We start from the raw sequence: 19939 nt of genomic DNA, 5'->3' as shown, positions 1-19939 counted from the left end.
GTAGTGGTCATGGCAGTGAGGGCCTGTGTGTGTGTGTGTGTGTGTGTGTGTGTGTGTGAGAGAGAGAGAGAGAGAGAGAGAGAGACATCCTGCAGGGTGGATAGTGGTAGAGCTGAGCCCATGATACTCCTGTTTCAGAGTGGCAAGTGTCCTCTCTGGAAACAACCATTCGGCGTTACTTCTGGTCGTACGTGACAAATGACTGAACTTCTTACAGGAGGTGGGAAGGGTTGCTATCTGACTTTTGTTTTTTAGCTCCTGTTTCTCTTCCGCGAAATTCTGTGACTCAACCCAGAGAAGAGTCCAGGCCCAGAGACAACCTGCAGTCTGGGGCACTACCCTCAGGGGGCGCATCCAGTGGACTCATGGGAGACAGGCGACAGAGCTCAGGGCTGAGCTGTGGGGACAGAGCAACCCCACGCTGTATCCCTGGCCGCACAGTGGAGACCCCTGTAAGGTTGGACTCATCAGTGACCCCGCGTTCAAGTCAGGCTGGGAATCTCTCGAATGAGAGCAGACCTACCTTGAAGCAGACTAACACACCCCGGCTTAATGGCTCCAGCACACGGCCGTTGCCTCTTGGTTCTGCCTCATCTAAGATGACTACTCACTCTAACTTTCCGTCTAGAAATGCAGCTCTTGTGCGTCCCCAGAAAACAGATCCCAGGAGACCTGATTTCTCAAAGCTACCCAGGATACCAAAGATCCACAGGGACCGCAGTGACGGCACACAGGACCAGGCCCCAGCCAGTGGGCAGACTGTGGAGCTCCCCAGCACTTGCATCAGCCGCCTGACGGGCAGGGAAGGCCCCGGGCAGCCAGGGCGAGGCCGGGCTGAGAATGAGCCCAGCAGCAGGGGTCCCCAAGAGACTGGCTCACACACAGGTGGTTCTCGCCCTTCTGCCCCCAGCTCCCATGGCAGTGTGGCCCCCCTAGGCCCCTCAAGAGGAAAGGGCATTGGGTCTACCTTTGAAAGCTTTAGGATCAACATCCCTGGGAACACCGCACATTGCAGCCAGCTGTCCAGTCCTGGCTTCTGTAACACATTCCGGCCAGTAGATAGCAAGGTGCAGAGGAAGGAGAACCCTTCACCCCTCTTCTCCATCAAGAAGCCAAAACAACTCAAGAGCGAAATCTATGACCCCTTTGAACCCACTGGCTCGGACTCCAGCCCTCCTAGCAGCAGCCCTGAGAGTCTTGGCCCAGGCCTCCTGCCCTCTGAGATCACCAGAACTATCTCCATCAACAGCCCAAAGGCCCCAGCCTTCCAGACTGTTCGCTGTGTTACCTCCTACAGGGTAGAAAGCATCTTTGGGACTGAGATGGAACCTGAGCCCCAGCCCCCCAGTGAGCCTGTGTCTGGCATGCTGGAGTTCCTGGGCAAGGGACCTGCTGAGGGAGCCTCCGATATGGAACAAGAAGGACATGGGGAGATGGAGTCTACGGAGATCCAGGGCTCTGCAGCCCGAACTCAGCAGCCATCCCCACCAGACCCTTGGGATGATGAAGATGGAGTGTCTTGTACACCCTTCTTTGATTCTGAGGAACGGACAGTGACATGTGTGACTGTTGTGGAGCCAGGTGTTCCACCGAGCCCAGATGCTCCGCAGATAACCACCCACAGGATTGTGGAGCTCAGGGCCCCATCCCGTTCCCGTTCCACCTCCAGCTCCCGCAGCAGGAAGAAGACTAAGAAGAAGAAGGTTGCCAGAGAGCACCAGAGGACACGCTCCAGCACTCGTTCTGGCTCCAGGGACAGGACCTCACGCTCAGCGTCTCCGGTGGCTGAGGAACACACCAAGAGGCACAGAGCCAAGGCTAAGAGCCGGAGGTCTTCCAGTGACCGTGCCGGCAGCCAGGACAGAGCAAAGAGGAGGAGGGACAGGGACAGAGAGCGGAGGCGGGGCCCCTGGGGTCATGGCAGGTGCTGGAGGAAGTCCAGGTCTCGCTCAGGGAGTCCTGACAGTTCTTCCTGTGAGCGCCATGAGAGTAGGAGACGGAAGAGGCGCCATTCGGGGTCCAGGTCTCGAGGCAGGGACTGCTCACCCCACAGTAGCCTGGAGAGGGACCGGAGACACAAGCATCGGGAGCGGAGCCGAGAGCGGATGGATAAGAAGGAGAGTGTGACTCGGTCCCGGGAGAAAAGGAGGTATCGGTCTCGGTCACCCAGCTTGGAGCATAGGCCACGGAGGCCACGTTCCCGTGAGAAGCGGCCCCATTCCCCAGAGAAGAAGGTGACTGTGAGGGAGGTTTCCCCAGCCCCTACTCCACAGGGAGAGCCAAGGCAGGATGGAAACCACCCTGCCAAGCCTCCAGTCTCAGAAGTAAGTGTCCTGCCAGAGGTGGTTGTGGCTGACCTAAAGCCTCCAGAAGTCCCTCCTATCCTGGCAGAGCCTGTTGAGTGTGTACCTGAGGACCTAGACTATGGTGATTCTGTGGAGGCAGGCCACGTCTTTGAGGATTTTTCAAATGAAGCCATCTTCATTCAGCTCGATGACATGAGCTCACCTCCTTCCCCTGAGAGTACAGACTCCTCCCCTGAGCGAGACTTCCCATCAAATCCCCCAGTGCCCCTAGCCAGCCTTCCACAGGACACTGCTCTACCTGCCATCCAGAGGGAAGTGTTACTGGTTCACAGTGATGATGTCTCAAAGCCTGCACCCCAGGCTTTGACCCCTGCAGACCCGTGCCTGCTCAGGCAGGACACTATAGGGACCGCTGCCACAGCTCTTAGCACCCCGGGTGTGGTGCCCACGGGGAAGGACAAGCCTTTGCTGAGTGGGAGAGGATGTGACACAGTCAGGCCCAAGGATGCTGTGGCCCAGGCCCCAGTGCTGCGGTCCAGAACCCTGGTGAAAAGAGTCACCTGGAACCTTCAGGAAGCAGAGGACAGCGCCCCAGAGTTGGACAGAGTTCCAAGTGAGTTGGCCCTGCCAGTGCCTGGGCCCCTGGTGGTGGTTGTCCTTGTGGATCAGGGGTGTACAGCAGGCATGAGGCATGAGGCAGGGAGGCAGCCACCCCAAGAGCCTCTCCTGACTCTTTGGGGCCCCTACCTGAGTTCAGCCTCTTAGAGATAGATCTGCAGCTTGGCCTTGGTTCCCACTGCTGGTTCTCTGAAAATGTTTTGGCCAGGGTTGACCACAAGGCACCCACCTTCCCTGTCTGTTGGGTCCTCAGGGACACCACTTCAGAGGTCACAGAGGCCCCAGGAAGGAGACTGGGATGCAGAGGACAGGGCCCTCATAGGAATTCAGCAGGCACCATTCTCCGACCTGCCCCCTCCCATCCACGTGCTCCAGGAGTCTGGGTTACCTGATGCAGATCCCTCTCAGGTGGGTGCTGGGCTAGAGGAGCATGGTCCTGGTGCTGGGTATTTGGGGCTGCCCTGGTTAGGGCTTAGACCTCATGGCACTACTTCCTTTCTATACAGCCCCCTGGTGCTTCCGGGGCAGAAGGGCTGCCTGCTATTGGGACTCTACACTCAGCAGGAGGTGTTCTTGCCCAGGTTTACAGCCCCAACATGCCACCACCCCTGGCTCAGCCCTCAAGCATCCTGCCCTATGCACTGGTCAGCCAGCCCTCAGTCCAGTTGCTCCTGCAGGGGACCCTCCCCCTAGCAGGCTGCAGTGCAGCACAGAGCCTAGCCCCAGTGCCCACTGTGCCGGCCACAACCTCAGAGCTAGCTATCCCAACAACCACCACCACCAACTCGGAGGAAAAGACTGCTACTCCCAAGTCAGCTGCTGAGAAGACCAAAAAGGAGGAGGTGAGTGCTGCCTTGTCCTTCAACGACCTCTGTCTCATTCGGGCCTGATTTTCGGTCTAGTATCCAGGTATAGTGGCTTGGGCAGGGTGGTAAGAGATCAGCGAGCCCATTGCCTTTAGTGTTCTTGGGTGAAGGGACATCCCAGAATTGCTGACTTCCCACCAAGGGGCCCACGGGCCAGTTTTGGCCATCTTGCCATAAGTCCCACACGTCCTCACTCCTAGTACATGAAGAAGCTGCACATGCAGGAGCGGGCTGTGGAGGAGGTGAAGCTGGCCATTAAACCCTTCTACCAGAAGAGAGATGTGACCAAGGAGGAGTATAAGGATATCCTGCGCAAAGCTGTGCAGAAGGTAGGTAGGCTGCCAGCAGGCAGACACGGGCCTTTGGGCAACCTTGAAGTTGTAAGGGACACATTGTGACACAGCTAGATCTGTATGTGACAGATAGTTGCTGTTTCTTGTTTGCATGGACTCCTGGTCTCTAAACGTGGAGTCAGCCAGCTGGGCCAAGTGGCTGAAGCCTTAAATAAGTCCTGTCTCTAGTAAGTGCCCATGCTTGGTTTTTTGTTTTTCGAGACAGGGTTTCTCTCTGTAGCTTTGGAGCCTGTCCTGGATCTCACTCTGTAGACCAGGCTGGCCTTGAACTCACAGAGATCCGCCTGGCTCTGCCTCCCGAGTGCTGGGATTAAAGGCGTGCGCCACCACCACCCGGCTAGTACCCATGCTTGTTAAAACTGAAAAGATGAGGAATTTAAAATTCCCCAGTCCACCCAGTTTCTTTGAAGATCGGAGTCCCTGAGAGATGGGCTGATCTTTCCGTAGGAACAAGTCTCTAGCTTCCTACTGACCTTTGACACATGTAGAGAAACGTCAGCAGCTCTGTTAAGTGTGGTTACAGGTGTGTGTGTGTGTGTGTGTGTGTGTGTGTGTGTGTGTGTGTGAGAGAGAGAGAGAGAGAGAGAGAGAGAGAGAGAGAGAGAGAGAGAGAGAGCGAGAGCAGGGGGCATGTACTCTTAACAAGACCAAGGGGCCAGGGCAAGGGTGCCTGCGTGGGTTGGTCTCTGACAGGTTGAGAGCATTCAGGGTGATGTGTTCTTTCTTGAGATCTGCCACAGCAAGAGTGGCGAAATCAACCCTGTGAAGGTGGCCAACCTGGTGAAGGCCTATGTGGACAAATACAGGCATATGCGCAGGCACAAGAAGACTGAAGCTGGGGAAGAGCCACCCCCTCAGGGTGCTGAGACCTGAGACTGGCCACTGTGGGGAGGCGTCCCCAGTGGAAAAGAAACGGGGCTACCAGCACTCCTGCCTCTGAGCTTCCCATGACACCTGTCTGCACCTGTCTTGCTTACAATTGAAAACTGGACTTTTTTATATGTATATTATAGATACACTGTTTCCATTGTGTTCTAATTTATCAAAAATGGCTTATCTTTAGAAACTTTGCTGTGTATTCAGTGCTTGGAAGGTGAAGCTTTTTTGGTTCCAGAAAGCCTGATAGCCCAGTGGGAAGCTCCTCTATCTGCCCATAGCCGCCTGCCAGCAATAGCAGTTTTCTCACTCTAGTTTACAGGACACGGTGCTGTGGGCCTCAGACTCCGACAGACATGTATCCCACCTTCCCCAGTACACCTGGCACTGTAAGGTGTTCCCGATGCCTGTCTTAGAGCGTTGGTATCCAGGAAGGGGTGCGATAGCTCAAGCCAGATCTTCACTGTCAAGATGAGTGCTGCAAAGGAGGCTTAGTGTGCAGGGATGGGGTGTCAGCTTTCATGGGGCCCCACCAGGTCCAATAAAGAGGTGACATTCAGCTAGGGAGTAAACCTGACTCAGGACAGCACTGGTTCTCGACTCTTTATTGAGTGGGTAGTATTTATGGGCTAGGTCCACTGACCCACCTCCATGAGGAAGTGTTCAATGTCATCGTAGAGACTGTTGGTGCTAGACAGGCACAGGCCAAGACTACTGCTGTCCAGGGAGGACGCACCCTCACGCTGCACACCTTCCAAGTGTGCTTTGCACAGCCATGGCTCCAGCTGTGGAAGAACATCTGTTAGGGCTACCACCCAGCAGCCCACACCCACCTTTGCTTGCCAACCCAGGCTCTACCTTCACCAGAATTAGGCTTTTCTCCTTGGGCCTCCCTGCTGACAAGTCTTGCCCAAATCCCAGGTAGATGGTGTAGTGTGGTGATCCTTGCCGCTTCCGGGTCCGAAACTCTTCCAACTCTGTTAGGAGGTAGCTCTGGTGAGCAGGTTAAGAAAGGCTCCAGGGACCCACAAGGACAGCACCCCAGACAGGCACCTCACTGACCTCTGAAGAAAGTGCTGAAGTCGAAGATTGGGGTATGGCAGTTGCGCTCCAACAGCTGGGCTGGGGTGGAGGGGTTGGTGGAGCCCATGGGGCTGCCCACCTCCCAGTACACCTTGCACTTGCCCATGCGAAGGGCCCACAGTGAAGGCCCCCGCAGCTCCAGCTGAAGGCCTGGAGACACATGCTGCAGAAGTGTCTCTGTGTATTGCAGCTGCTTCTGATCTGGTAGTTCAGCAGGGCTGGGAAAAATCACTGGCTGGGGTGCTGGGTTTATCGCCGAGTTCATGGGGCTATACAGGAACACGCAGCTGGGGTACCCCACCATTGCCTGTAGCACTGTGCGGCCCTTGTACATGATGGTCACATCCAGGAACCCTAGATTGCGCTCTGTGTACAGACCAAGGCTGAGTGGTAGGTATGGGTGGGGCACTTTGTTCCACACCCCAGGACCCATTCACCTCCCACTGAGGTACAGATGTGAGGGATGAGTGGTCCACAGTGTTCTGCCTGGGAGAATAGGTGTGTACCAGGGAAGACCTGTGCTAGCCCCACAGCACTAGCCCACACCAACAGGTCCCCCCAGGTCCTCACCAGTCATCAGAGCTGGGTGTTGAAGCCTGGGGCTGGGGACAGCTTCCACCTGCCATGCTGCATGTGGCTCCGCAGAAGCATGTTCTTGCTTCCCGCCTGAGGACGAGTTGAAACTGCCTGTTGATACTGCCTTCATGGTGCGCTCGCTTCCCGCCCACCCCTGTCATCCTAACATCCTTATCATTCCTCCTCTCTAGGGCTCTGTTGTCCTCTCATACAGCCTCGGCAGGTGAGGGTTCGCTAGTTTAGCCCAGCTCAGTAAAAGTTCTTCCTGCCTCTCACCAGGCTCCTGTGATGGAACTGAGTTTGCCCCAGACTCATATTCCAGTAGGTGGTCCTCCAGGAGGCTGTACTCCAAAACCTGAAGCAAGAGGTCCTCGTTATCACCAGAAAGTTCCCCAGTATCCCCAGAAAGCGGAGGGCTTGGGGTTTGGAGCCCAGCATTTCCTCTTGTGGAGAACGGTCCTAGGGACACACCCTGCAAGAGAAAGTTTAGTGGTAGGCAGTTGCCCATCTCCCACACCTAGAAGGAGCGAACCAGATTGTACCTGTGTGGGTACGGCGTTGCTGAGGGTCACTTCTTCCCTATTTTCCATGGCCCGGCCTTCTGATGGAGAGAGGAGTGGGAATTTGGATCTGAGACTGACCTGCAACCTGGTTATGATGCTTGAGTAGTTCAAAAGTTTTTTTTCCCAGTACCCTTTGTCCCCAAACCACCAAGCATCTCACTCAGCCCAAGGCTCTGACTTAGGAGGAAATGTGCCACCCGCCCACCCACACCTTGGAAGGTGAGCCACTGGGCCTACAATCAGCCTTTTTCCAACCAGTTTTAAAAACCACAAATCCAACCATGAAGCCACCAAGACAGCAGTCCATGTACCACCCCAGCCCATCCCTATTTGTGGCATTCCTCACCAGTAGATCCAAGCTCCAGGCTAAGTTCATACACCTTGTGCGGGTCAGCGGGGTCCCCTGAATTGTCTTGACGCAAGATAAAGCGCCCTGTGCTGTGGAGTGCACAGCGGAAGTTGGTTTTCCAGCCTGCTCGCTCAGCAGCCTCGGCCTCTGGGGATGGCAGGTTACCGCCGCTAGGTGGCCACCTCCCTCGGGCCACAGCCCAGGCCTGAAGGAGAGGACAGAGAACATAGGTTGAGGATGGACTCCCCAGGAGTTCTGGTTATGATGCTTGAGTAGTTCCAAAGGTTTTTTTCCCCTTTGTCCCCAAACCACCAGGCATCTTACTCAGCCCAAGGCTCTAACTTAGGAGAAAATGTGCCACCCACCCACTCACCCGAACCTTGGAAAGAGAGCCACTGGACCTACAATCAGCCTTTTTCCAAACAGTTTTAAAAACCACAAACCCAACCGTAAAGCCACCAAGACAGAGCAGATTATACAGAGGGCAGGACTGGGTACCACCTTAAAGATACGTGCATCAGCTTCGTCCAGATCCTTGCGCCCAAAATGCTTCCAGGGCACACGGAAAACTGTGTGAGCCTCGTCCAGCCACCGAAGGCCCTCATACTGGCCGCTACTGACCTCACCCAGTAGCCACTCTCCGAACAGCATGCGCTGGGGTCCCCTGCAAGCAGGGCAGCAGCGCCAGGATCAGGGCCAAATACAAGGCATACAGGACCCAGCACAAGTAGGGTGGGCATGTTCTCACCTCTCTGTGGCCATTGCTCCTACAAGGACAGTCTGGGAGAATCAGAGTGGTCCAACTCTGTGACAAGTTGTAGCCACTGGAGCAGTCAGCTATTACAAATGAGGTAAGAGTCCCTCGGATGTCACTGATGTTTCAGGTTGTTGCCACAGATAGTGTGGCCAAGTGTCACAAATGTGATTATGTGTGTTGGTCACAAGTGGGAATTTAAGTGTCACAAATGTGACCCAGGTGTAGGGTGTTGAGGGTCACAGATGAGGTTTGAGAACTTGTAGCCACCTAGGTTCCGAACCTAAGTGTGGATTCCTCGGCCAGGGTGGCTATAGATGTGACTACAGATGTAGCGGGAGCGCACACGTGAAGTCACAGGTGTTGATCCAGCGTCCAAGCCTGGATGGGCTGTCTGTCGCAGGCTGGACCCTGCAAAGACACGATGAGAAAAGGGGGCGGGCCCAGGCGAGTAAAGCGAAACTGCATCCCAGGAAAATGAAACCTAAACAGCCTGTGGGCAGCCGCGGGCTTCCCTCTGTTCCAGTGGCTATGGGAACAGTCCTCGGCCTCCACCGAACCCCTACACAGATCCCAACCCCACCTGCAGATCTTCCGATCGCAGATCTTGCCAGACCCTCTGCCCTCAGGTGTCCCCGATCTCTCTGTACTGCCCTTCCCCGATCGCTCGCTACTCCGTGGAGGGGACAAGAATTTCCCCGTGTGGCACTAGCTCGCTCCCTCCCCGCATGGCCTAAGGGTCCCTCATACCTGGTGCCGGAGCCGCCGGGACGGTTTTATCTCAGTGAGAAGGAGACAGCCAGTGCTTTTATAGGACCCGGCTCAGGGGGCGGGACGAAGGGAAACAGGGTGTGGCTTAAGGGCCCTGGACGCCTCTGGGGTGTCATGTGCCCGTGGCCTTCCACTCTCTCGGAGTCACAAGCCTCAGAGAGATAGTAGGAGTAGCAGCCTAGTCTACTTGCAGGGCTCCCTCCACACCTCCTCAGGAAAACACAGCAGGAGAAGGCAGGGGGACCCACAACCGTTCCAAACAAAGTCAGCAACTTTTGTTTGTTTTGTTTAGCTCTCAGGAAAGCAGTGGGAAGTGTAGTCTAAAGAGGATGTGGTACAGTTTGGCTTCACATTGAGAATGGTACAGATAAGACTATTACAGCGGGCGATGGTGGCGCACACCTTTAGTTCCAGCACTCAGTAAGGCAGGCTGATCTCTGTGAGTTCAAGGCCAGTCTGATCTACAGAGTGAGTTTCCAGGACAGCCAAGGCTACACAGTGAAACCCTGTCTCGAAACACACACACACACACACACACACACACACACACACACACACACACACACACACGGAGAGTATTCCAAAGCCAGTATTTGTAGTACCATCTCTGGAGAGGTTGAGTCAGAAGGACCAATTCTTTTGGGTTAAAGAGTAAGACCCTGTCTCAAAATGTAAAATACAGCCACAGATTAGTGTTGTGTCCAGCCTTTGTTAGAGAAGCTTCTAATTGCAAGGAGCAGAACCTGTAACTGGCCCAAGAACAGAGGACAAGTGATGGTGGAGCGTTCACCCTGAACGAGAGAGACCTCTATCACCCCCTGCAAGGCTCAGGGAACATCTCCCAAAAGTAGGAAGAGCCAGAGGATGGAGAGATGTGCAGAAAAAAAAAAAGTCTTCTGAGCATGACATAGCCATTTGCACCTGAACTCACTGCAGCTGTGGTTATCTGCACATGACCTCCATGAGACTGGTCGCATTGACAGCTAGCTCATCATGGCTGTGCGAGGGGCCCAGCGCCCCTCCCCCACTATTGGCAACCATTCGGGTGAGGGGTCTCGTTTATCCAGTGGTTAATTGTCATTGGTCCAGCTGGGTCAAGAAAGTTCTTAAACTCAGAGGGCTGCTGCTCAGAAGATGTGAGAGTAGGGGGGTGACTTGTTGAGAAGGTTTCCAACGAGGGGAAGGGGGGCGTGACCTGCAGGCCCCTGTTTCTCACATCTAAGGTTTCTGTGTGAGGCAGAGGGCAGTGTTCACTGCCAGAGCAGCCTTTTTGTTTGGGTCTTTTGTTTTTGTTTTTTATTTTATTTTATTTTTGTTTGTTTCTTTGTTTTTTGTTTGTTTTTTTGTTTTTGTTTTTCGAGACAGGGTTGAGAAAGGGTTTCTCTACATAGCCTTGGCTGTCCTGGAACTCCGTAGACAGGGTTGGCCTCAAATTCACAGACATCCTCCTGCCTCTGCTTCCCAAATGCTGGGATTAAATGTGTGCCCTACCATGCCTGGCCAGACTTTTGAACCAGGCTGTGACCTCCCAGAGACTACCCTCTCCCAAGTGAATGTACATGTAGCGTGGGCGGTTCTGGTTCTTTCACTTCGCTCAAGCAAAGCTGTGGACATTGGGCCAAGCGCTGACGATCTGACGATCTCCACCAGTGAAGACTTCCCTCTTCCCCGCGGGCTACCGTGGGAGCGGAGCTTGCGGTGTGTGTGTGAAGGGCGGAGGGAGAGGGGACTGAGGACATCCGGAAGCCAGCAGCTGGGCGCTCACAGCAGGTGGTTTACCCCGAGCGCTCCCTCCTTCCCGCGCTTGGAGTGGAGAAAAGGGGACGGAAGGATGGAGTGGGGGAGCAGGAGGGGGCTGGGGATGGGAGGGATGGAGGGCAGGGGCCAGATAACCCGGCTCAAAAAGAGGAGGCATGAGCGATTGGGCTTTGTTGAACGACCTTCCCTGGCACCCGCTCTCGCACACCCGCCTGAAGACTCAGGAATTCGAAAGTGCTACTTTAATTTGCAGAGGAAAAGGGAGTGTCTTGGGGAGGAGGGCCGGGTTGCTGCGCTAGATGTAAGTGCTGTCGTCACCGGCGCCAAAGTGAGGACCCTTATTCTGGTCAGGGCCATCATCATCATCGCTACCCTCACTTCCCGTGGCACTGGCGCTGTCCATGTCTGCTGTGGGCTCGTTGAGGACCACCACGTCAGCCTCCTCCCTGATGTCCTTGCCGAACCAAACTGCTTTGTAGCCGCCCTCCCCCTCTGGCCGCCGCTCCTTAGTCAGGATAGACCTCACGGCGGAAGGACTGTCTCCGGCCTGGACGGTCTTAGGAGACTCGGGAGCTCTGAGCTTGGGGCTCGGAGGTGCTGAGCTGGGGGGCGTGGGTCTGGAGAACATGGGGCTATGGGGCCCAGAGGGCGGCTGGGCGGCCTCGGGGCCTGACTGCGGCTGCGGGTTGGAGGTGGGCGACCAGCTGGCCTTGTGGTCTGGGAGGAAGGTCACGTTGTCATAGTCATTCGGCGGCGGCGGCGGCTCCTACAGGCGCAGCAGGAGCAGAGGCCTTAGCAGCAAGCAGTGCTGTTGCTCCCGCCAGGACCCTCTTCCCACCACTTGGCTCCCACTCCTCCTCTGCCCCCCCTCCCCCGCCTCCCGCTAGTGTCCGCACATCCATCCCAGCCTGACTCCGCTGCTATCCCCAGCTGTTCCCATTCATCCCTCCCTCCATGTCCCTTCCCTGTGACTCCTCAGCCCTGGGTTAGTCCCCTTTCTGCTCTGACTAGCCCAGTACCCCACCGAGGCCCTTACCGAAGCCTTGCCAGAGCAACAGTTGAACCGATGACCGTAGTGCTTATGGATGAGGATGACCAGGCAGATGAGAGCCAGCAACAAGAGTGCACCTAGCACCCCGCCCAGCACTGCCATGTCCACCGTGGAAAATCGCTGGCTGTCACCCAGCTCGCCTTCTCCGGGTGTCCCTGTCCAAGACACCATGACCGCTTACTGTGGGAACACTCCTAAAGCACTTCCCTCTCTAACCTGGGCCAGTCTGAGGCACCACGAAAACGAGACAAGCATGACCTGACCCACCCACCCCCTAGAGCTGAGGTTCTGAGAATGGGTGTTGTGAACTCCCCCAGGGAGGCTGCCTGGGGGTACCAAGGCCCCTGGTGGCATGGCTGCCAGCTTCTGATACATCAGGATGGCCTTCAAGGGCACACTGTCAACAGTTGAATGTGGACATTGTCTTCTGTGGCTTCAACTCCAATTATGAATATATATTGCGCTCGACCAGAAGCAGGGCTCAGTGACGCTTGACACAGTTTTTAGAGAACACTCATGAGAAGTCTGCCATGTAAAACTGCCTCTGGTGGCCATCCAGACTAACTGTGTCTGGCCCTTGTGATCCTGCACCCTGAAGGGGTGTGTGGGTACAGCTCAATGATCAGTACAAAAACCTTTCGGTGGGAACCTCATATGTGTGTGTGTGTGTGTGTGTGTGTGTGTGTGTGTGTGTGTGTGTGTGTGGTGTGCACTGTGTGTTTTGTGTGTATGTGTATATATGTGTGTGTGATGTTTTATTCATGTAGTGTGTGTGTTTGTGTTGGTGCTGCATGCATGTCATGGTGCATGTTGTAGTCAGAGCTGGCCATGTAGCTGGCTAAGCTGTCTGGTCAGGGATCTCCAGGGTTATTCCTGTCTCTGGCTTCCCAACACTGGATTGTAAGTGCACGCCCCCACGCTCAGTTGTTTTATGTGGGTTCTGGGACCAAATTCATGTCCTCATGCTTGGAAGGCAAGTACTTTTACCGATGAGTCATCTCCCCAATCTTGATTTTGTGTGTTTGTGTGTGTGTGTTTTGTGTTTTTGTTATGTTTTGTTTTTCTGTAGTATTGCCTCTATATGTTGCCCAGGTTAACCCTGAATTCCTAGGCTTAAGTGATCCTCCTGCCTCAGTCTCTCCATTAGCTGGGATCACAGGCATGCACCACTACATCCAACCATAATTATTATTTTTTCTTCTTCTTCTTTTTTTTTTTTTTCAAGACAGGGTTTCTCTCTATAGCTCTGACTGTCCTAGAACTCGCTCTGTAGACCAGGCTGGCCTCAAACTCAGGGATCCGCCTGTCTCTGCCTCTCAAGTGCTGGGATTAAAGGTGTGCACCACTGCCACTGGTTCATAATTATTTTTCTAAAGATAAGTTCTCTGTGTGTAGCTGTGTCTGGGCTGGAATTCACTATATGGACCAGGCTGGCCTTGGACTCACAGAGATCTGCCTTTCACTACCTCCCTAGTGCTGGAATTAAAGGGTTACATTAGCACAACCTGATAGCCATAAAATCCTAATTTTTATCTTGTACCTCCCTAATTATTGGCCCTAAATATAGATTATCCTGGGAATTATGGGACTCACTGGCTCCAAAATCTGCTGCTGTATCCCCATACCTTCTTCAGCTCACCCCATTCTGCCCCCCTGGAGCCATCTGCTGGGACTAGACACAGACTCCTTGGAGGTGGCCAGTGTGGTCAGGCCAGGTTAGCCTGGGTGGACCCTGTCCTAGAGCACATCCCTGGAACCCCTGGCTGAGTTAAGGGTGATAGTGACTCGAGGGCAAACAATGTGTGGACTACCTGAGGGTGAGGGGTTCCTGACGGACGTAGTGGCTGTCGGCTGAGAGGTTCCTGGTTTGGGGGTCTGTGTTGAGCCTCCACTGGGTGTAGCTGGCTGAGAAGAGGTGCTTGTTCCTGTAATGGGGACCATTGGCTGAGGGTTCCTGGCTGGGGGGTCTGTGTTGAGCCCTCACTGGGTGTGGCTGGCTGAGAAGAGGTACTCATACCTGTAATGGGGACCACTGGCTGAGAGGTTCCTGGTTTGGGGGTCTGTGTTGAGCCCTCACTGGGTGTGGCTGGCTGAGAAGAGGTGCTTGTTCCTGTAATGGGGACCACTGGCTGAGAGGTTCCTGGCTGGGGGGTCTGTGTTGAGCCCTCACTGGGTGTGGCTGGCTGAGAAGAGGTGCTTGTTCCTGTAATGGGGACCATTGGCTGAGAGGTCCCTGGCTGGGGGGTCTGTGTTAAGCTCTCACTGGGTGTGGCTGGCTGAGAAGAAGTACTCATACCTGTAATGGGGACCACTGGCTGAGAGGTTCCTGGCTGGGGGGTCTGTGTTGAGCCTTCACTGGGTGTGGCTGGCTGAGAAGTGGTACTTGTTCCTGTAATGGGGACCATTGGCTGAGAGGTTCCTGGCTGGGGGGTCTGTGTTGAGCCCTCACTGGGTGTGGCTGTCTGGGGGGAGGTGCTGATTCCAAGAGTAGGGAACCCCCCAGGTGTAGATGAGGCAGAGGCAGGGGGACTTAGAGTTGTGCCTGAGGGTGGAAATGGGCCAGCACTTCCCCCAGAGCTGGTTGTAGCAGGTCCTTGAGAGGTCCCAGAGGTCGTGGGGGTTTCCAAAGTGGTGCTACTTGAAGGCCCAGTTGTTCCTCCAGCTTCTGGGGGTGTGGGGGACTCTGGGGGTGGCATGGACAGAACTTGGGTTTGCCTGTGTCCTCAAATATGCCTGTCCCAGAGGAGGAGCCACCCTGCTTGGGGGCCCTGGGGCTCACCTGTGGAGGGGGGCTCCTGCCCTGACACTTGGATCTCAACAACAGAGGTGGCTGTGTCCTTAGTCACAGTACTGGTAGCTTCTACCTGGGTCAGGAAAGGAGCTTGTTCCTCTTGGGTCCCTCTTTACCCCACACCTTTGATTCCCTTATTCCCCACTCCACCTCTACATAGATGACTTCTGCACGCTTCATAGCCACAGTGGTCACTATGACATCCTCGTCCATCTTGAAATCTGAGGAGTTGGTGATTTGATATGTGATGGCCGAGTTGAGGTCCTAGGTGAGACTGCAGTGAGACCTGGGCTTGGGTGCCCTACTGTCCATCCCAAGCTGCCCACACAGAGAACCAGAGTCCAGGCACACTTAGAGAGTTCCTAGGTGGTCGGGAAGGGACTGCATACCGGGAAGCCTGAGTACTGAGCCTGGATCCTCAGGATCTCAGAAGGGGAGGTCCTGTCCTTCACTTCTGTACCAGCCTCAGCACCAAGCACCACTGTGCCATGGTACAGGCTCTGAGAGAACTGGAGTTCTCCGCCACGGGCCTCCACAATGGCCTGGGTCATTGAGTAGCGGGCCATATCAGTCTGATCAGCCTGGGGAGTCAGGGGAAACAGGAGTGACTAATGGGACTCATTGGAGCTGGGCTGCAGCTGGGGTTCAAGGGAACACAGGAGACCCATCTGTCATCCAGTACTGGTACCCACCCTGACCAGCAGGGTGAAGCTCATGGGGCTGGGGATACTTTTGGCCATCGTGAGGTTGCCAGAGTCTGCGTTGATGATAAATGTGTCGTCCGTGTTTCCTGGGAGAATTCGGGATGGAGTTTGGCGTCTGGTCCCTCTGTTGTAGGGTCCAGGTGCTGTGGGGCTAGCCCTCACTCACCCGCTACAATGCTGTAGATGATAGGCTGGTTAATGCCCTGATCTCCGTCCACAGCATAGATGGGACCAGGACTCAAGATGAGGGGGGATGGCTGTGGGGATAGGGATATCTTGAGGTTGAATGACCCCAGTTCTTACTCTTTTGTTGTCCCTCAAGGCCTGAAACATGAATTGGAGCATGGGGGCAGGGGTAGTGCCTGCTTGGGGCAGAGCTGCAACCACAGCGGGGCTCAGTGGCAGCGAGAACTTAGGAAGGAAGACTTGCAGCCTCCATGTGTGCCTCTCTGCCCAGTGGGGGCTGTGGTAGCCTTGGCTGGACCCCACCTGCCCAGTAGGCTCTCTAGCCTCAGGAGACTGTCAGCTGGGCAAGGATGTGGCAGTCCCATCAGCCCAGCCCCGACGTCCTCCCATCCCAGCTGACATCACTGATTTGTGTCTGTGTGTTGCCCACCTAAGGCTGGGATAGTTAATGAATGATTATTCATTCACATTAGTTTCAAAAAAAAAAAAATCACAAAATTGCCTAAACCACTCAAGAAGCACAGGACCACTGCTGGATCCCTACCCTAAACTTCCTCTGACTTGGCTCTGGATTCAAGTCAGACTCTGGGCTTTCTTACTCCCCATTACCAGTATGTGTCCAGTGGGGACCACCCCATGGTACTGCGCCTGGATGCAGAAGTAGCCATCTGAGAAGGAGCAAGGCAAGAACCAGGGGGTTCGCAGGTCAGCCGGAAGCACGTTCAGGACCAGGGTGGCAGTGGCCGTGTGGCTGAGCTGTGCCTGTTCATCCCAAGTATCCTGTAGTAACAGCCAGCCCTGACAGGTCAGGCCCACGATGGCTTGGACAGGCCAGACTATCCAGGACTCAGGTAGCTGTGATCTGCTTACCCGTGCCAGCAGCTTGAAGGTCATGTTCTGAATTTTGTAGAAATCCAGGGCCTGCTGCAGCCTCAGAGCAGGGTTGTTTACCCCCACGAGGGAGAAGAAGCTGCTAGCGTTCTGAGAAGGGGGAAGAGGGCGCAACATGAGACTCTGGAAGGTGGAAGAACTGAGGCCTGGCGGCATCAGAAGGGAGGGGTCAATAATGAGTGGGGACAGGAAAAGCACTGACCGGGGTCACTTCTTGGAGGGTGTAAAATAGGGTGTCATCTTTATCAGCGTCTTTGGCCTCCAGTTCTGTCTCGGGGATGACGGTTGTGCCCACTCTGGTGTCCTGGGGATGGAGAAGAGGTCGATCCAGCCATGCTGTGGCTTCTGTCTATATGAGTCTCCCTGATGGTGTCCCCCAGACACCTCCCTGTCCCCCTTCCTTCTCTGTACTCAGAAGCCGCCTGCTCTGGCTCCACTGGACTTACCTCTGCTACATCATAGCTCTTGACTGTAAAGGGAAACACTGGGGGATTGTCATTGACATCCAGGACAGCCACGAACACCCTCAACACTGTCACCTGCAGAAAAGTCAACAAAGTCCGCCCCCGGCTGAGGAACTATGCTCTGATGCCCCCATCATTAATTCCTCCCTCCTTTACCAGTTCATTCATTCAGTCACTCTTCTGTTCTTTCATTCAACAGACACTGGTGACATCAACAGTGCAGCAGTCTGTGGACCCCTGTTCTAGGAGGGGCTCAGACTATATATATAAACAAAAACAAAAACCAGCCGGGCGGCGGCGGCGCACGCCTTTAATCCCAGCACTTGGGAGGCAGAGCCAGGTGGATTTCTGGGAGTTCGAGGCCAGCCTGGTCTACAGAGAGAGATCTAGGACAGGCACAAAACTACACAGAGAAACCTTGTCTCAAAAAACAAAACAAAAAAAACTAAACTACATTTTAGAGTGTGGCCACGTGTGTGTGTGTGTATGTGTGTGTGTGTGTGTGTGTGTGTGCGTGTGTGTGTATGTGTGTGGTGAGTGTGCTGAAGAGAAATAAGGGGGCAAGCCTGGGGACACGCCAGCAAAACATCATCAAAGGAAGAAAACTGAGCTGTCTCACAGCCTCAAAAACAGGTCCCCAAGAGAACAACAGAGAAAGGAGCGTCAGGTTAAAAATCACCCGGCTGTATCCCATGGGAGAGACCTTCCTGGGACCCAAGGAGAGGTGAACACAGCCAAGTGCTGGAGGACAGAGAGGAAAAGGCTGCTCTTCTCCAGTGACAGATGTCAAGGCCGTGGTCGCTATGTCTGTCTGTCTGTCTGTCTGTCTGTCTGTCTCTCTCTCTCTCTGTGTCTGTGTGTCTGTGATGTGCATTTGTGTGTTGAGGGTGGAGCCCAGGGCCTCAACCATTACTCGGCAGGCACCCTACCACAAAACTATACCTAAAAATGAAGTTTATTTATTTAATTATTATCTATTAGAGACATGAGCTGAGATATGTGTGGGTAACATGTCATGGTACAGGGTAGGAGTGCAGGGTGTGAGAGTCGCTCTTGATGGAGCAGAAAGTGTGTGGGGCCTGTTATATCTGCAAGTTTCCTTTAGTAAAAGGCTGAAAATATGGTATAGTCTGAGGGCTGAGGGCGAAGATGTATGGGATAGGGTAGGTGGACAACGCAGAGTAGGAGGGTTAGGCATCCCCTGAGGAGATGACGTTTCCATGCTGACCTGAGCAGGCATGAGGAATGTCTACCCTAGGCCAGTGTTTGCATACCCTAGCCTTGCCCGCCCAGCTGTGAAATTAGCTTTGAGTTCCAGTAAGAAAATGTGGAAGTTTCTGCGTGAGGCTGGACAGGGTCTGGCTGTCCCTCTCTAGGGACTCACTGAGTGGAGCAGGGATTGAGGAGGGCCAGGGACATGAAAGCAGTAAGTGCATCTGCTGGAAGGGTCAGAAAGGAGGTGTGTTGATCGAAGCCCCATGGGACTCGAGGTGGGAAGAGAACGTCTGACTCTGAGGCACAGCCAACCGAGTACCTTGGGTGGGGTGACAGAAAAGTGGGCTGAGAGGCTGGGGTGAAGGTGTCTCCCAGGCAAGGGTGAGGGGCGGACTTGCGGTCTGAGTGTTGACTTAATACACGGCCCTGAGTTAGCTGAGTTTGAGTCTAGAGCTCAAGGCAGAGTCTGGGCTCAAAGAAGTGTGGGTACAGTGGCCAGCAGAGAGCTCGTGTCCAGACTCCATGGGGTGAGGTCCTGGAGGAGTGGTCTTGAGGTACTCGGACAGAGGGCAGGGGTGGTCAGATAATGGAGCTGACTTACCGGAACCTCTCCTCTCTTGCACTCCAGGACTGCCTCCAGTGATGTGGTTTCCTGAGGAGGAAGCCAGTGCCCGATGAATCAGCTGCCCCATAGGAAATAGAGTGCCCTAGGCTAAGAGAGTGCCACAAGCAGAGCCCATACTTCTCCAGGGCCCCTGTCAGTCACCAGCGGCAAATCCTGGGTGTAGGGGGCATCTGACAACTTTGTCCCCAAATGGTCCTACCCCTCAGTACCAACCAACCAAGCACTGGGCCTGAAGGTACTCCTCACTACCTGGGAGACATAGAGCCATTAACCCCTCCTCCCCTGAATCGTTTCCAGGGTAGGGGAGTGGGTGCTCATGTATGTCCCCATGGGGCACATTCCATCCAGCCTATAGACTGTACCTCATAATCTGGAGTCACGTTGAGAAACAGCTGATTGTCCACGATCTTAAATGCGAAAGGAGTGGATGAGGATCCCAGGGTCACCCGCAGGTCTCCTGGGACCGAAATGTTCACCAGTGGCTCAGAAACATTCGAGTTCTCCTCCACTTGAAAAACCGTTTGGTTCACAGAGCAGACTAGAAAGTTGTAAAGGAGAAGTTGGTGCCTTCCACCCAAGCTCTGCTGCCTACCCGTCCTGCCCCTGTCCAGCACATACCTTGGGCCTTGGTCCCCGGAGTTTGGCCAAACAGCACTATGAACAATGGTAATAGCAGTGGAGGCCACAGGAGGGCCGGAGCCCCCATGGTGGCAGCTGTCACCTGGAAGAAGGGTCCAGCTGCCTTCTTGTTCCAGGGCTGGTACAGTTCCTGCCTTGGCGACCTTCGCCCCTGCCAGGCACCGCCTCATTTTATGACTCTTTACTGATGGCCTCTACCAAGGGGGCTCCCGCTGGCCGGCACTGAGAGGGGACATGAGGTCATATTTCAGCCTGGACTTCCAGGAAGTTAAGTGGGGACTCAACCCATAGACACTACACATGAGGTGTAAAAAACATGAGAACCACTGGGCGTGGGGAATAGGCCTGGTAAAGCTAGGACAAGGCTGGGGCCGTAGGTCTAAGGAGGCTGAGTCAGGGCTGAGGAGCTAAAACCATTCATAGATCTGGGGAGCTGAGGCAGGCCTGTGGGGGCGGAGCAAGGCTGGGGGGAGCTGGGGCAGGGCTGGAGCACCAGGGTA

At 54.7% G+C, this 19939-nt stretch overlaps 3 protein-coding genes across 8 annotated transcripts in view; 1 reads left to right on the top strand and 2 right to left on the bottom strand.

The window, feature by feature from the left end:
• Phrf1 (PHD and ring finger domains 1) overlaps positions 1–5175 on the top strand; it is a 34734-nt gene extending 29559 nt beyond the window's left edge. For both annotated transcript variants that reach the window (XM_052762778.1, XM_052762777.1), the window contains exons 14-18: positions 256–2919; positions 3178–3332; positions 3431–3766; positions 3991–4119; positions 4873–5175. In XM_052762778.1, the coding sequence (XP_052618738.1) occupies positions 256–2919; positions 3178–3332; positions 3431–3766; positions 3991–4119; positions 4873–5016 (3428 nt within the window). In that variant the 3' untranslated portion in view covers positions 5017–5175. The remainder of the gene's footprint in view (positions 1–255; positions 2920–3177; positions 3333–3430; positions 3767–3990; positions 4120–4872) is intronic.
• A 434-nt stretch (positions 5176–5609) lies between these two features.
• Positions 5610–9176, bottom strand: Irf7 (interferon regulatory factor 7). Of its 5 annotated transcripts, none has more exons than XM_052762780.1 (10): positions 9095–9176; positions 8339–8755; positions 8092–8254; positions 7588–7795; positions 7221–7279; positions 6955–7150; positions 6673–6768; positions 6082–6468; positions 5878–5996; positions 5610–5804 (listed from the first exon to the last, which is right to left on the bottom strand). In XM_052762780.1, exons 2-10 carry the CDS (start codon positions 8350–8352, stop codon positions 5649–5651), a joined length of 1398 nt encoding a protein of 465 aa, XP_052618740.1. In that variant the 5' UTR covers positions 8353–8755; positions 9095–9176; the 3' UTR covers positions 5610–5648. The 5 variants fall into 5 exon arrangements, with proteins under 5 accessions (XP_052618740.1, XP_052618742.1, XP_052618741.1 ...); XM_052762782.1 differs by having other exon boundaries at positions 6955–7033; XM_052762781.1 differs by having other exon boundaries at positions 7221–7276.
• Positions 9177–11148: 1972 nt separating this feature from the next.
• On the bottom strand, positions 11149–19542 carry Cdhr5 (cadherin related family member 5). Its single transcript, XM_052712448.1, has 16 exons — positions 19413–19542; positions 19163–19338; positions 18777–18827; positions 16943–17035; positions 16699–16800; positions 16476–16586; positions 16215–16385; positions 15586–15676; positions 15408–15505; positions 15105–15296; positions 14866–14979; positions 14704–14788; positions 14221–14607; positions 13733–13849; positions 11910–12067; positions 11149–11639 (listed from the first exon to the last, which is right to left on the bottom strand). The coding sequence occupies exons 1-16, from the start codon at positions 19504–19506 to the stop codon at positions 11169–11171; spliced, it is 2511 nt and encodes an 836-aa protein (XP_052568408.1). The 5' UTR covers positions 19507–19542; the 3' UTR covers positions 11149–11168.
• Between the last annotated feature and the right edge of the window lie 397 nt (positions 19543–19939).

The sequence above is a fragment of the Peromyscus californicus genome, unplaced genomic scaffold (assembly GCF_007827085.1).
Source record: "Peromyscus californicus insignis strain IS unplaced genomic scaffold, ASM782708v3 Scaffold_4__1_contigs__length_199733344, whole genome shotgun sequence".
In the NCBI taxonomy this organism is placed as follows: Eukaryota; Metazoa; Chordata; class Mammalia; order Rodentia; family Cricetidae; genus Peromyscus; species Peromyscus californicus.
This window is presented reverse-complemented; position numbering and strand designations above follow the sequence as displayed.

Excerpts from the sequence above, each read along its gene's own strand:
- Irf7 (XM_052762780.1), bottom strand. Across the intron at positions 6,769-6,954 it reads AGTTCCATCACAGGAGCCTG|GCGGGAAGCAAGAACATGCT; the intron begins GTGAGAGGCAGG and ends ACTCGTCCTCAG. Across the intron at positions 6,469-6,672 it reads ACACCCAGCTCTGATGACTG|AGCGCAATCTAGGGTTCCTG; the intron begins GTGAGGACCTGG and ends GTCTGTACACAG.
- Cdhr5 (XM_052712448.1), bottom strand. The coding sequence starts at position 19,506 with ATGGGGGCTCCGGCCCTCCTGTGGCCTCCACTGCTATTACCATTGTTC. Across the intron at positions 17,036-18,776 it reads GCAAGAGAGGAGAGGTTCCG|GTGACAGTGTTGAGGGTGTT; the intron begins GTAAGTCAGCTC and ends ACTTTTCTGCAG. Across the intron at positions 13,850-14,220 it reads GCCAGTGGTCCCCATTACAG|GAACAAGCACCTCTTCTCAG; the intron begins GTATGAGTACTT and ends TCCCCATTACAG.